Source organism: Portunus trituberculatus, chromosome 48, assembly GCF_017591435.1.
Source record: "Portunus trituberculatus isolate SZX2019 chromosome 48, ASM1759143v1, whole genome shotgun sequence".
NCBI lineage: Eukaryota > Metazoa > Arthropoda > Malacostraca > Decapoda > Portunidae > Portunus > Portunus trituberculatus.
Window position 1 is genome coordinate 2,707,712 of NC_059302.1, and position 15,713 is coordinate 2,723,424.

Genomic DNA, 15,713 nt, shown 5'->3' on the forward strand with positions numbered 1-15,713 from the left:
CCCTGCTGAGTATTAAGTGTTGTATCAGTGTTGCGATTCCCTTTGTCTCTCTCACCTTCGTTCACTTTCGTTCACATTTCCGTCGTCTTCTCGTACCAGTCAAATTTCATACCCCAAAGTGTTCACGAATTTGCTTCCTTCCTTCACTCATTTCATCGTGACGAACATGGCATAGTTTTGCAGATCTATTACGAGTTTGTGCCAGTGATTATGGAAGATGCTACTTACATACCGATTATGAGCGATGGAGAAAGGAAACGTGTTTATGCATTACGGCCATTACGAAAACATTACGAAACATTAGGGTCGGGATGAGACGCAGATTGTGAAGAGTTTTCGTCAAGTCATTCTCGTATTTTGTTGAGATGAGGACAAAGGAGAGAGAGAGGAAGGGAGAAAGGAAAAGGAGAGAAAAAAGGTGAGGGAGGATGAGAAAGAGGCAGCAGGTGGAAGGAGTTATGAGTATAAAGAAACAAAGGAACAGTACATCAAAATAATTTTATTGCAACTGCTTAGCATGGAATAAATATACCCTGTGTGTAGGTGTATATGTGCGTGTGGGTGTGGGTGTGGGTGGAAGGGAAGAGTTGAATCGTCTTGTTTTGGGCGTACGTACAGTCCGGCCAGCGGCGGGGACGTAACCCTTGCCGGAGTGACCCAGCGCCCTCACCTTCCCTCACAATGAACCCCGTGAGGACGACGCCGCGTGTGGACCAGGTGGTGGTGTGGCAGTGTGGGAGTATGTGATGTGGCGTGGTGATGTGACGTAGTGGTGGGTGAAGCATTGCATGTACTGCCTCCGTCGCCGTCATCCTGGACGGTACACGGGTAAAAACAGAGCCGTCGCTAGAAAAGTGTCCTTGTATCGTCGCTAATATAAAAAGTGTAATGCATCTACTGTAGTGTGCGCGATCAACGAGTCAACCTGAAGCCGTACTGGTCCCAGGTGGCTCCTTGTGCGCGCAGCTCCTCGGCGAAGCGGATCTGCTCGATGGCGTGGGCGGGGAGGGGGTGGGGCGTGGGGATCAGGTTGGAGACGGGCTGGTATCCCAACTCATCAGCCACGTATTGGACTTCAGCGATGGAGCCGTCATCCAGAGGGAACCTGAGGAGGGAGACAAGACAGATGATGCAAGGGAAGGAACGGGAGTGGTAGATGGCAGGGAGTGATAGGCAGATGTGTCCCGGAGCGTCACTGCATACGAATGACAATAAGTTAAGGGAATGTGTGGTGGTGGTGGTGGTGGTGGTGGTGGTGGTGGTGGTGGTGGTGGTGGTGGTTAGGGAAGGTGAATGGGTTGAAATTAATGGAGGAGGCGGATAACAAGAGGAGGATTTGTAGGTGATTAAGGGAGTAGGGGAATGAATGGGAAGAATAGAGATAACGAAGAGAGGTGTGTAGAGATTGACAGAGGGAAAGGTAATGCAGAGAGAGAGAGAGAGAGAGAGAAGGTGAAGATGATAGATAAGGAAATGAGGACAGGTAATTACTAAACTAAAAAGCGAGAGACGAATAAATAAGACGAACAAGAGAGAGAGAGAGAGAGAGAGAGAGAGAGGATAATGAAATAAGTATGGCGGCGTGACTCAATGCAGACGAAAAACGGGAAGAGAGAGAGAGAGAGAGAGAGAGAGAGAGAGAGAGAGAGAGAGAGAGAGAGAGAGAGAGAGAGAGAGAGAGAGAGAGAGAAAGAGAAAGGAAGGCAGCAAGGTAAGAAAGAGGTCGTAGTGAATGAAAGATAAAGAGGAAGAGATAAGAAAGAGAAAAAAAAAAGATGAAAGATTAATGTTCCTTAGTGAAAGTTAATTTTTGTATTCTGCAGATCTCACATTTCCGGTTTTGGCGCCGCGCATGCACCGCCCTCACGCTCAGCCTCCCCTCTGACACGCCACAGGGAGGAGGAGGAGGAGGAGGAGGAGGAGGAGGAGGAGGAAAAAGAAGAGAAGATGGTAATGGTGGTGGTGGTGGTGGTGGTGGTGGTGGTGAGTGGCGGGGTGCTCTCACTTCCTATGAGTTAAAAATAAACCCTGGGAAAGTGATGCAGCCGAGAGAGAGAGAGAGAGAGAGAGAGAGAGAGAGGAATGCATAGGAGTTGTGTGTTGTTGTTGGCTTACGTTAGGTTAGGATAGATTAGGTTGGACTGTGGTAGCTAACGTGGACAAGGGTAAAGGGTTTGTGGGTATTAATTTGGGTAGGGTTAAGTTAGATAAGGCAAAGTTAGGTTAGTGATGTAGCTAAAGAAAGGATAGGTGACGTGGTAGCTGACGTAGACAATGGGGAAGGATTTGTGGGTATTAATTTGGGTTAGATTAAGTTAGATTAGGTGGAGTTAGGTTAGTGGTGTAGCTGAAGAAGGAGAGGATAAGGAGAGGATGTGTTAGTTAAGTTAGACTGGTGTAGCTGAAGAATAGTGTCTATGTTAGGTTGGGTTGGGTTAAATTATGTTAAGTTAGAAAGGTGCAGGTGACGGAGAGGGGAAAGGTGGGTGTTAGGTAAGAATTAATTATATTAAGATAGGTTAGAGTGATATAGCTGACGAGGAGAAGGGGTGGGATGGAAGGGGAGGGTAGGATAGGTTATAGTAGTGTCACTAACGAGGAAAAGGGGCGGGATGGAAGGGGAGGGATAGGCGTTGCAGGTCAGTGCGCGCGACACTCGTCTGTCTAGTTAGGAGGGAGAGACGCCTTTCACCAGACGACGATGCGAGAGATGAAAACAAGAATTCTGGTTATGTAGACTTTCATTGCGTGGCTGAAGTGATGAGAGGGTTGGTGCTTGAGCCGGGCCGCTGTGCTTCATTCCCAGACAGGGCGGCGTGGTTGTGTTGCTTGTAACTATGAAATGTGTAGCTTTGTGTTGCCAGTAGGGTGATGCTGACGTTCATGTTATTTTGTGAGGGATTCCGTCTTGTAGTGTGTGTTTGGGGTATACGCTCTTATAGTGACGGTTGTTAGTTGCATGTTGAGAATGAAAGGAAGGTGTGTGTATTGTAATCTGACTTGTTCTCTCTCTCTCTCTCTCTCTCTCTCTCTCTCTCTCTCTCTCTCTCTCTCTCTCTCTCTCTCTCTCTCTCTCTCTCTCTCTCTCTCTCTCTCTCTCTCTCCAAAGTAAAGAGATGGGGAAGAACATAGTGCTATTACTGCGCATGTCCTCAAGAACTGTCTTATAACTTGATGCAACACTCACCTGAAGAATCCCTGGATGTTGCTCTGTCCCTGGGAGCCTGGAGTGCCCACGGCGTTCGTCAGGATGCCGTTCTCGGTCTCGAATTCGTAGCGGAAGTTGCCATCGCCGTAGTCCTCGCGCTCGTCCCTCAGGATGGCGATGGGGCGGTAGTCGGGCCTGAACTCCTCCTGGAACTGGGGAGCAGCGACGGCGAGGGCGGCCAGGCAGGCGAAGATGATCTGGGGAGGGAGGAGGAAGTTAACACGGAAGCAACACCTGTTGGCGCCACACCGCTCAGCCTTACCTATCTTGCTCATCGGCAGGCGAGGTGGACACGTAAGGCTGAACCTGTCTGACACCAGGCATATGACTAGACTCTGCCATAATGTTTGTCGCGCTCTCTTGATGAGGTGATGCCTTATCAGTTATCTGTTATTATTGTTGGGCTGACACCTCCATATCCTAAGACTTATGAAGTAATACAATATTGCTTAAAAGTCTGACTGTTGTCTATGGGAGAGAATGGTGCGTGCAGCATAAGAGGCTTGAGTGGGGATTCCCAATCAGCCTGTAACGAGCTGCTGATTCCCTTGAGCCTCACAGTCAAGGAGCAGATCTTTTCTCGATGAAGTTCTTCAGTGTGTGAGAGGGAAGCTGGTCTTAGTGTGGGGATGGCGTGCGGCGTGGCACCGAACAGCCCTGGGGCTGGGCCTCTTGCAGTCTGGTTCTGCGAGGCTAGACACTTCTGGGGTTCTGGATAGCCAGGTTTGGCTGAGGCCCTTTGTGTGGCCTGAGGGGGGGGGACTAGTCAGGATGCAAGTATCGCGGCCCCTTGGTTGTGCCGAGGATCACCTCCAGGTGCATCTATATCATAACTTCGTAAGGTCTTCCAAAATTCTGGAAGTCGTAGCATTACTTGAAGGGCTGGAAGGATCCAGAACTTGGAAGGTTCCTGCAGCACTTGGGTGGGCGTGGAGGCGTGTAGGAACTAAAGACTTATTCGACCACTTGATAGCTTTGACCCACACCAAGCACCAGCCGCCATCTTGAGGGTGGAGTGAAGCACTGAACGAGTAAAGTAAAGCTCCTGCGGAGGCGTCGAGGGCGGGTGAGGTGGTGGCGTGGAGGTGGCGGTACTCACGAGCTTCATGGCTGCAGGAGTGGAGGAGGTGTGGTGTTGGTGGCACGGGAGAGGGAGGATGATGATGCCTCAGGAGAGTGGCTGTTCAGCTTTTATACCCAACTCGAGGTCGGATTGGTCTGGCCTTCCAGTGCTCTTTTTGTGCCGCTTCTCAGTGTCCGCTCCCTCCTGTTGGGGTCGAGGGGTCGTACCGGATATGCCAAGGGTCGTGTGAGTGGCGGCTGGGGGGGTGGGGCGATCTCATCGCAGCGAGTGGGCGGGGGATGTAAGTGTAGGCGGGGGGGAGGCGGGGCTCAAGGCGGGGATGGCCCGTGGGATAGTGGGCGGTGGGAGGCTCATCCTGCGAGCCACGGCCATCACATCATTAGTGTATTAGGAAGAGACGCACACTCACCACCGCACCATTACCGATACCAAGCTGTAAACCGTAACTTTCCCACGGTCACACATGCAGCTCCCCATGAACTCCTCTAACCCGGGGGAAGGAGGGCGCCTGAGCGAGGAAGTGCCACGCAGCCAGATGCAGTGCCACACGGAACACTCCACAAAACCACTTAATAAATCTCACCCTATCAATATAACACTTCTCCACTAATGAAGAATCCCCGACAGGTGAGGGAGGTCACGTGACTCAAAGGAGGGAAAGTGGGATACGAAATAGGACTTATGTTGAAATTACCATGGCATTCCTCTCACTCTGGCTTACCTCCACCCTCCCACCTTCCCACCTTCCCTCTCACCCCGCCCCTTTTCCTTTCGTACGCCCCCCACCTCTTTCTCTCCTCCTTGCTCCCAACAACCTTATCCCAGGTCGCCCGGTGCAACCCTTGTCTCTCTCTCTCTGTCTATCTGTCTGTCTGTCTGTCACGCACCGATTCACAACCACCCTGATACTCTTCCTCCCTTCACTTACTCCGGCGCCTCCTTCGGGTTAAGCCACTTAGCGGAGACCAACGACGTGGGCTCACTATCTTGTAAGACATTACTTTCCTTGTCACTCGTGGTAGACTGTCCATCTGTTTAAATTTGGGGATGAAAGTCTTGTTATCTGTGTGTGGTGGTGTGCGTTGGTGTGTGCTGCTAATGGGGAAGATATGTAGTGTCAGAGTTTTAGAGAGAGAGAGAGAGAGAGAGAGAGAGAGAGAGAGAGAGAGAGAGAGAGAGAGAGAGAGAGAGAGAGAAATGAAAGGAAGCAGGAAGGAAAACGCGATTAGAAGATATAAAGGAAATAAATTGAATTATCATCGTCAAAAGAACAACATGAAGAACGAGGAAAACAAGAACACGAACAGGAACTGAATCAGGAAGAAGAGAAACTAAGGAAAAAGGAAGAGGAATAACAGAACCAAGAGGAAAGAAATACAAAATAAAAGATAAAAAGAACAGAGGAGGAACAAACAGAAAAGAAGAAGGCAAAACCAATAGAGAAAAACAAAAAGGAGAAAGAGAAGGAGGAAAAGGAGAAGGAGAAGGGCCCAAGGAGAATGAGGCATAGAAAAAAAAATGGCAAATTGTCTTCCCTGAGAGAGGACAGAAGATGCGTCGTCATCATTGAGAAAGGAAGGAGTGAGTGAGGCAGAGGGCAAAAAATAACTGAAAGCAAAAACAAATAAATTCAGATGTCGTGTTGTCTTTTGGAACGAAAATATTTCCTCGTCTCTTACTTTTGGATTAATGGAAGCTCCTCCTCACATTTCACATTCAATTTAACTTACATTTAATTGCCACGACTTTTGCTTTTGTGTTTGGGAAAGAAAGAAAGAGAGAGAGAGAGATAAAAAAAATAAGAGAAGACCGAAAAATCACCGTTAACTAATAATATACACTCAAAGTCACGTAACAGTAATTATTTTTAACAAGTAATTATGATTTCTATTGATTTTGTATTGAGGAAAGTGAAGTGAGAGTTTCCTAGTGATCTTTTAATTTGGGAAACTCTGCACAAAGGGAATATTTTTTTTTTTACTGAATTATTTTACTTACCTATTTTATTGTTTTCTTTTATGAAGGGAACACTGCTTGAGAATAACTACTGAATTTGATATGGCGTTATTTTCATTCTTATTTAAGTAACACTGCATGAAAAAATTTGAATTACCTTTGATTACTCTACATGATGTTTATGGAGGAAACAATGCATGAATCAAAACTTTAGATAGATTACTAGATAGATAGATAGATAGATAGTAGTAGTAGTAGTAGTAGTAGTAAAGATTTATTGAGTATAGATATAATGATACATAGTTGCATATATACATAAGCATACTATATATACATACACTCAAAAATAGATAGATAGATAGATAGATAATACAGTCCCTCAGTGAATCTTAGTTAAGACAGCACAGCACATGAGTCTCTTAAATAACACAGTGTGATTCCTATTGACTATTTATTGAGGGAACTACGACAAAATACAGAAATAAATATATGAACAAATTAACAGTAGTTCTCAGTGAGTCTGTTGAAGAAGCACCACATACGAGCCTTCTTAAAATATAATTGTATGGTTCACCTTTGAGTTCTTTATCGAAGGATGCTACACGAGGGAAAAATACGTGAATCCAGGTGTGTGGGGGTAGAAAGAGAAGCGATAACGAGGAATTGATAACAGCCTGCACCGGGTCGCGTTCACGAGTATGGAGCTGGTGGTCTGAGAAGGTTAGGAGCGAAGGGGAGCGTGGGTCAGTGGAGGAGCGTGAAAGCACAAGTGTGAAAGGAGAACAGGTGGTTATAAATTGGAGTTTGTTTTATATACTTTTCTATTCGTGAGATTTAGTAGCCGTGTCATTGTGTGTGTGTGTGTGTGTGTGTGTGTGTGTGTGTAGTGTGAGTGTGAGGGTTTTTCCCCACGATATCAAGAGGAGGAGGAAAAACAAAAGAGGAACGTGAAGAAAAATATCGGAGGAGAATAAAAACACTGAAGGGATTTAAGATTTTTGGAGAGGAAATGGAGGAAAAGGGAAAGGAGTAGTGAGGTGCATCCCACGTCACGCCAACCACTAACAAAGGGAGGTGATGCTCTTGCCTCACCACCACCACCACCACCACCACCACCACCACCACCTGTTCTATCCCTTCTTCTCACGTCCTCTTAACTTACATTCTCTCTCTCTCTCTCTCTCTCTCTCTCTCTCTCTCTCTCTCTCTCTCTCTCTCTCTCTCTCTCTCTCTCTCTCTCTCTCTCTCTCAAGATTTTATGAGCTTTGTGCAATTAACTTCTATCTTTTCTTTTTTTTTCTCGTTCCTCTCTTTTTTTTCCTTGTCTCCTTTCACTCATTCATATTTGGTATTGTTCCGGTCATGTAACTTTTTGCTTTATTTCCCCATTTGCATAATTATCGCGCATTCCTTTTTGCATATCTTTTATTTATATTTTTCACCTCATTCCTCATATTTTTTTCCTTCACATATTCTTTCTCTTTTTTTTTTCTCTCTTCTATGTAACATAAAAGTATTTTGGGTCGTGCCTTAGTCTGTCTGTCTATCTCTGTCTCTGTCTCTCTCTTTCTCTCTTTTTCTTTCTGTTTGTCTCTGTATCTCTCTTTCTCTGTCTGTCTCTCTCTCTCTCTCTCTCTCTCTCTCTCTCTCTCTCTCTCTCTCTCTCTCTCTCTCTCTCTCTCTCTCTCTCTCTCTCTCTCTCTCTCTCTCTCTCTCTCTCTCTCTCTCTCTCTCTCTCTCTCTCTCTCTCTTTACTCCTCCTCTTTAATCCGCTAAGGACCTCCACCATTTCTTCCTTCTTTTTTTTTCGCCTCCTCTTCACTCTTCCACTAAATGTCAAGGCGTCAAGTGAACATCCTCACCACCACCACCACCACCACCACCAAGGACTTCACACTAACTAACTTAAACAAAATTAAATAAATACAGACAAGGTGAGGTTTAAAAGTATTGCCACTTATACCACCACACCTTTGCTTCTATCACCTGTGAGAGTTAGGGAGTTAGCACCTTCATACCTGCTGCTCACCTGAGGAAATAACAGGCCTGGGTTTTTCTTCACCTCAAGGCTTCACGCTGTAGATTTCAGAGGTATTGTTCGTAAACTTACCGTGAAATTCCTTGTGGTCTTGTAATAGTTAAGGTTTCACGAGGTTGCGTAATGTAAGTTTCACGGGGTTTCAAAAATGGGCTTCAGAGAGTTTTATAAGGGCTTCACGAGTTTTTATAAGGCTTCAGAGGAGATTTATTGAGTTTTTTACAGTTGGCTTCATGAAATTTGGCAGTATTAGCTTCATGAGGCTTCACAAGTTGGGCTAAATGAGGCTTTAAGGATTAATGTGTTCTTGGTTTAACAAGAGGAATTTCAAGGCGTATTTTATTGGGTTTTGTGTGTTTTCATTAGATTCAGTGCCTACAAAGCTTCACCAGATAGCATTCAAGAGACAGAGGATGTGTTTTATTTGGCTTCACGAGCCTTCACAATACCAGATGAGCTCCAAAAGGCAGAGGACGTTTTATTGAGCTTCTAGAGATTTTATTAGACTTCAGTGACACAAAGTTTCACCAGATAGAATTCAAGAGACAGATGTTGTGGCTCACTGGGCTTCACGAGGCTTCACATGCCCTAGGACACGACCTTCCTTCCTTTCTGTAGCGTTATGGAAGGTTCCTTTTCTCTTGAATGCTCCGTTACCTCCGACGCTCAGGTCAGCCCGGGGTCAAACAGGTCATGCTGGTAAGGGATGTGACCGACCCTCGTGGTGTGAGAATTGATGTCACGTGATGGTCGTGTTGCGCCTTCCTGACCCAATTCTTCTGGTTCGTTGGCCCTGTCGCCTCCAAGAATGTTACAATGTGTCACCAGTTCATTAGTTAGTTGGAAAATTTAACCCCTTCAGTACTGGGAAGCATTTTTACCATAATTTTTGGTATGATTAGACGGTTCTATTTACATTAGGACGGATCTGTGGAGGTCAGAAGATTAATAGCCAGAGTCTTTACTATTTTAATCCCCACGTAAGTTTCTGAGCTGTATAAAATCGCCAAGTAGTAACCAGAATGATTATGAAAACGCGACCTGGTACTGAAGAGGTTTAATGCCTGCCCCGGCCCCGCCTCCCTATAGAAAGAGGAATGAATGAATAGATGAAATAAAATAGATAGATCACACAAAATATCTTTAGCTCATATTTAAACAGATCCCTCTTTATTTATCCACTGATATTAATTATTACCTTTTTCATTTCCTTATTTATTCTATTTTATTTCATTTTAGGGGCAATGGAGGACGGTATAACATAAATTGAGCAAGCGAGAGAGAGAGAGAGAGAGAGAGAGAGAGAGAGAGAGAGAGAGAGAGAGAGTCTTTTTCCTTGTATTATTATCACTGGGAGTATCATCGTTGTTTTTATTATCATTATTTGTTTACTATTCCTTTTTAACCCTTTGGTTCGTGCATACCTAACCCCAATGTTGCTGCGTGCCTCTGTTTTATTCATTATTATTCTTTGCTGATGGAGAAGATAAGGACACACACGCACAGAGAGAGAGAGAGAGAGAGAGAGAGAGAGAGAGGGAGAGGGAGAGAGAGGATGAGAGAAAGAGACATGCATGAACCTGACGTCACTCCTTCCATTATGAGCAAAGGACGTGATGCTCCGACGTATCCTGGGCGGGTGAGTCTTCCTTCAACCCGGACTCGGAAACTCGCTTCGTGGGCATCCTTGTTTCTGACTCATGTTTGCTGTTCCTCCCTTGTTCTCTCGCCTTCCTGCTCTTGCTCCTCTTCTCCCCCTCCCTCCCTCCCTCCCTGCCCCTTTCTTGTCCTTTTCCCTGTTCTTGTCTCTGTTCTTGTCCCTGTTTTTGTCTCTGTCCTTATCTCTGTATCTTTCGTTCAGGGACCTGCAAGTTTTGGGGTTTGTTTTCCTGTGTATTATATCGTCTGTGTCTTCATCCTCGTCTTCGTCGTCTTCTTCTTCTTCTTCTTCTTCTTCTTCTTCTTCTTCTTCTTCTTCTTCTTCTTCTTCTTTTCTTTTTCTTTTCTTCTTCTTCTTGTATTTCTTCTTCTTCCTGTTTGATTAACCTTTGTGATCGTATGTAAACGTTCCTATTTATTTTCCTTAGTCTTCTTGTCCTTGATTGACTTCTTCTTCTTCTTCTTCTTCTTCTTCTTCTTCTTCTTCTTCTTCTTCTTCTTCTTCTCCTCCTCCTCCTCCTCCTCCTCCTCCTCCTCCTCCTCCTCCTCCTCCTCCTCCTCCTCCTCCTCCTCCTCCTCCTCCTCCTCCTCCTCCTCCTCCTCCTCCTCTTTATCACTTAGTACCTCAGGACAAAGATGAATACCGCACAACTTTCTCCTCTTACCTTTACCTTCTGCTCGTCTCTCGGCAGCTAAGGACAGGCCATAGTAGGTAAGCAGCGAGGACATGCACAGTCACGCTGGATGACGAGGCGGGAAGGGCGTGGGAGTGCGTGAGTCTTGTCAACAGAGGCAGGCGCGCTGTGACCACCCCCTGCGAAGAGCGAAAGGCTGCGGGAAAAGTGGACGTGATGTAGTGTAACTTGCGCTTTGAGTGTACAAATTGTGTGGTGACTGAGGAGAGAGAGTGTGTGTGTAGAAATGTAAGAGTGATAGAGGGGAAACCAATGTAATGTGGATAGAAAAGAAGGAAGGTAGGCGTTAGGAGAAGAAAGGAGGAGTGGTAGTAGGAGTAAGCGTAGTAGAAAGGAGAGGAGTAAGGGAGTTAGAATGAAGAAAAAGATTGGTAATGTGTAGAGGTAAAATAAGAAAGAAAAAAAGAAAAAAGAGATGGTAGGAAAAAAATATATTAAAAGAGGAAATGAGCTAAAGAGAAAGGAATGAAGAATATTGAAAAGTGAACATGAGAGAATAGAAATAAAAGAGAAGGATAGAAAAAATCGAAAGTGAAAGAGAAGGGGGATGGAGAAGGAAGAGGTGAGGGATAAACGAAGAAAATGAAGGAAGGAGAACACGGTGAAAGGACAGAAAAGAAGGAAAAAAAGTAGATAGGAAGACGAAGAACATAACAAAAAATAATTAAAATAGAGGAAAAGATGAAATGGAGAAGATATGGAGATGTGAGTTACGAATTAGGAAAATATAAACAGTTAACGACCAAAATGAGGAGAAAGAGAAGGAGAAAGATGATGGCAGGAAGTAATGATGAATTAACAAGAATAGAAGGAGATGAAGAAGGAAGAGGTGGTAGACAGACGAAGAAAATAGATAGGAAGACGAAAGGAAACAACAAAATAATAACAATGAAAATAGAAGAAAAGATAAAATGAAGATATGGAGATAAAAATTACGAGTTAGTTAAGAAAAAGAAATAGTTAACGACGAAGATGATGATGATAATGATGATGATAATGATAATGATGAGGAGGAGAAAGACGATGGCATGCAGTAATGATGGATTAACAAGAAGGGCGATGAAAGAGGATGATGAAAGAAAGGGAAAGGGAAGAGCGGGTGACAGGGGGCCAGATGAGGAAGATAAGGAAGAGTGCAAGGCTACAGGGAGAAGAATCGCTGACTTACACAAAGAGGAAAGAGAGGAAGGGAGAAAACGAAAATGAGAAGGAGGTTTAGAGGAAAAATACTGCTGATAAAGAAGGAAGGAAGAAGGAAAAGGCAAGTAGGAAGCAAGTGATTAATAACCAAGGTGGGCGGAGAAAATAAGGCAGAAAGATAAGGAAAATTGAGGAGGAGGAAGATGATCACGAAAGGAGGGAGAGTGGGGAAGGGAGGGAAGGAGGGAGAAAAGATGGAGGAAAGTGAGGAGGGAGGGACAAAAAACAAGGTCGGGAGGAGATGACCAAGAGAGAGAGAGAGAGAGAGAGAGAGAGAGAGAGAGAGAGAGAGAATTATCAGCCGAATAGTCTAAAGGATGGAGCAAGATTACCTGAATATTGCTGAAGGTTAAAGAAGAAGAAGAAGAAGAAGCGTGGGAACAGAATAAAATGTGGAAGACAAGGAGGAGGAGGTGGAGGAGGAGGAGGCAAGGTCAGGAGGGAAGAAGAGGGCGAGAAATGCTTCCTGTATGGAGGTGAAGGGTGAGGAGGAGGAGGAGGAGGAGGAGGAGGAGGAGGAGGAGGAGGAGGAGGGATAAGGTCAAAAGAAGGATTCAAGGTGACATTCTGCCTGAAAAATCCGGGTGATGAAGGCGGAATGTCATCTCTCTCTCTCTCTCTCTCTCTCTCTCTCTCTCTCTCTCTCTCTCTCTCTCTCTCTCTCTCTCTCTCTCTCTCTCTCTCTATTCCATCGTGTACAAAAAGGAAATGCTTCTGTGTATGTGTGTGTGTGTGTGTGTGTGTGTGTGTGTGTGTGTGTGTGTGTGTGTGTGTGTGTGTGTGTGTGTGTTTTAATGGGACTTAATTGTTTCCGCCTGATTTTAGTGTAGTTTCCTTTTTCCTCTTCTTTATTTCTCTTCCTCTATCTTCTTTTTCTTGTTGTTCTTGTTCTTGTTGTTCTTTTCCTCCTCCTTTCCCACTTTTTCCTCCTCCTTTTCCTCCTCCTCCTCCTCCTCCTCCTCCTCCTCCTCCTCCTCCTCCTCCTCCTCCTCCTCCTCCTCCTCCTCCTCCTCCTCCTCCTCCTCCTCCTCCTTCTATTAACTCCGAAAACCAGTTCCTTCCTTTTACTTTCATCTCTTCCTCTTCTATTTATTCTTCAATCCACTTACTTTGTCCCCCTTCTCTCTCTCTCTCTCTCTCTCTCTCTCTCTCTCTCTCTCTCTCTCTCTCTCTCTCTCTCTCTCTCTCTCTCTCAAGCATTCTCCTTAAATATGTACACTTATCATGGTAGTGGTGGTGGTGGTGGTGGTGTTGTTGGTGGTGGTGGTGGTGGTGGTGGTGGTGGTGGTGGTGGTGGTGAAGTAACCAACCTGCGTGACTCGTCTCTTATCGTACTTAACCTTCGTAATGTTGTAGAATGTTTAATTACAGCGAGGGTGTAATTATAAAACGGTGCTCTCTCTCTCTCTCTCTCTCTCTCTCTCTCTCTCTCTCTCTCTCTCTCTCTCTCTCTCTCTCTCTCTCTCTCTCTCTTCTCTTCTCTCTCTCTCCTTCCTTCTCTCTTCCTTTCCTTCACCCTTCTCTTTCCTCCCCTCTCCCTTCATCCTGTCTTATCGTCCTCATCCTCCTCGTAGACTGGCGCACTTTTTTTTTCTTCACCTTTCGCCTCGTCACGTCATCGTCATTAATCCTTGGCTCCAGCTATTGGGTTCTGAGTGACGGGCTTGGTAGATATTTTTGCAAGATTGGTGTGAATACGTAGATGAGCTGGTGATGTTCTCTGTCTGTCTCTCTCTCTCTGGTGATGGTTCTGTCTCTGTCTCTCTCTGTCTCTCTCTCTCTCTCTCTCTCTCTCTCTCTCTCTCTCTCTCTCTCTCTCTCTCTCTCTCTCTCTCTCTCTCTCTCTCTCTCTCTCTCTCTCTCTCTCTCTGTCTCTCTCTCTCTCTTTCTCTCTGTCTTTTTTCTTTCTTTCTTTCTTTCTTTCTTTCTTTCTTTCTTTCTTTCTTTCTTTCTTTCTCTCTCTCTCTCTCTCTCTCTCTCTCTCTCTCTCTCTCTCTCTCTCTCTCTCTCTCTCTCTCTCTCTCTCTCTCTCTCTCTCTCTCTCTCTCTCTCTCTCTCTCTCTCTCTCTCTCTCTCTCTCTCTCTCTCTCTCTCTCTCTCTCTCTCTCTCTGTCTGTCTCTTTCATTTCTCTCTGTTTCTTTCTTTCTTTCTTTCTTTCTTTCTTTCATTCTTTCTTCCTTTCTTTCATTCTTTCTTCCTTTCTTTCTCTCTCTCTCTCTCTCTCTCTCTCTCTCTCTCTCTCTCTCTCTCTCTCTCTCTCTCTCTCTCTCTCTCTCTCTCTCTCTCTCTCTCTCTGAATGTCTGTCTTTATGTTTCTCTTTCTCTATCGTTGACCTTTAGCCCTTCACTCTTCCTTTCTTCACACTTCTTCCTTCTCTCTTTCCCTGACACCCTTTTCATATTCCCATCTTTCCTCATCTCCTCTTCCTTTCCTCCTCCTCCTCCTCCTCCTCCTCCTCCTCCTCCTTTTTCCCTCACTCTGGTATGCATGAGGAGTTTTTTTTCTTCGTTGAGTTAATGTAAAGAAAAGGAAAAATAAGACTAAAGAAGGAAAGGGACTAAGAAATTGATTGCGCCGTTTGCCAGTGTTACATGACGTGAGTGAGATGTAGTAATTCCTCTCTTGCATTGACGGGAACATAGAAATAAAAGGGAGACTAGATTAATCGTCACCTTCACTTCAGAGCCACTAATAATCCTTTCCTTTCATTAACAGAAATAGAAATCACGGGAGAAGTAAAAGGGAGAGTGAATTAATGACCAGTCTCACCGAATAGTCTCTAATGATTCTTCCCTTTCATTGACGGAAACATTGAAATCGAGGAGGAAATAAAAGGGAGAGGAAATTAATTAACCACCAGCCTCAACGCAGAGCTGGTAATAATTCCTCTCTTTCATTGACGGAAACATAAATCGCAGAAGTAAAAGGGGAGAATAAAGTAATCGAGCAGCTAATAATCTTTTCTTTCATTGATGGAAACAGAAATAAAAGGGAAGAATAAATTAAGCACCATTCTCACCTTAAAGCAACTAATAATTCCTCTTTTTCATTGACGAAAGCATAAAAATCGCGGGAAAATTAAAAGTGAGAATAGATCAGTCACCAGCCTCACTAAAGAGCCACGCACCTCACGCCCAACGCCATCCAAACACTTCACCACCAAGAGACTTCACCCATCGCTTAGAACATCCTGCTTTTCCAACATCCTGCTTGACCCACACACGATCGGCGACTGGACTCCCCGACACACCTTGAGGGATTCGTCGTGGTATGGAGGGCCAGGAAAATGTGTAATAGGAACTAAACTCAAGGAATTGGCATACAACAACGCATCTCTTATTTCTTGATTTGTTTCCCTTTGTCAATTTGTTTTCGTTGTTTAGTAATTCATCTTGTTTTTTTTTTTTAATCGGTTTAATTGTGTTTACAGTAACGAGTCTTTTATTGCAATTTTGTCTACCAGTAAAGAAGCAGAAGAGAAAAGCTGACGTGAACATTCTACTGGAGAAATATAGGAAGGAGAAACGGAAAGTGCTGATATGTTAATGTGTCTTCTGATGTATTAATAGAGCAGATGGAAAAGAGGAAGAGAAAAATACTGGAACATAGTCACCGAAGAAAAAAGAAAAGAGATAAAAGGACATGCTTGGAAATACAACACTTAACCCTTTCAGTACTGGAACGCATTTTTACCCTGATTTTTTGTGTATGATTAGACGATTTTATTTACATTAGGAAGGGTCTGTGGATGTCAAAATATTAACCCCTTCAGTACTATGATGTATTTTTCTATTCATCTGGTTACTACTAGGTGATTTTATGCAGCTTCAGAAACTCCTATAGGGATTAAAATTGTGAAGATTGTGACCAT

The 15,713-nt window shown here is 44.6% G+C and overlaps 1 protein-coding gene across 1 annotated transcript; it reads right to left on the reverse strand.

Moving 5' to 3' along the window:
• Positions 1-483: 483 nt before the first annotated feature.
• On the reverse strand, positions 484-4,443 carry LOC123498866 (cuticle protein AM1199-like). The gene is made up of 3 exons (XM_045246345.1): positions 4,308-4,443; positions 3,188-3,405; positions 484-1,105 (listed from the first exon to the last, which is right to left on the reverse strand). Exons 1-3 carry the CDS (start codon positions 4,314-4,316, stop codon positions 913-915), a joined length of 420 nt encoding a protein of 139 aa, XP_045102280.1. The 5' UTR covers positions 4,317-4,443; the 3' UTR covers positions 484-912.
• Positions 4,444-15,713: the final 11,270 nt, after the last annotated feature.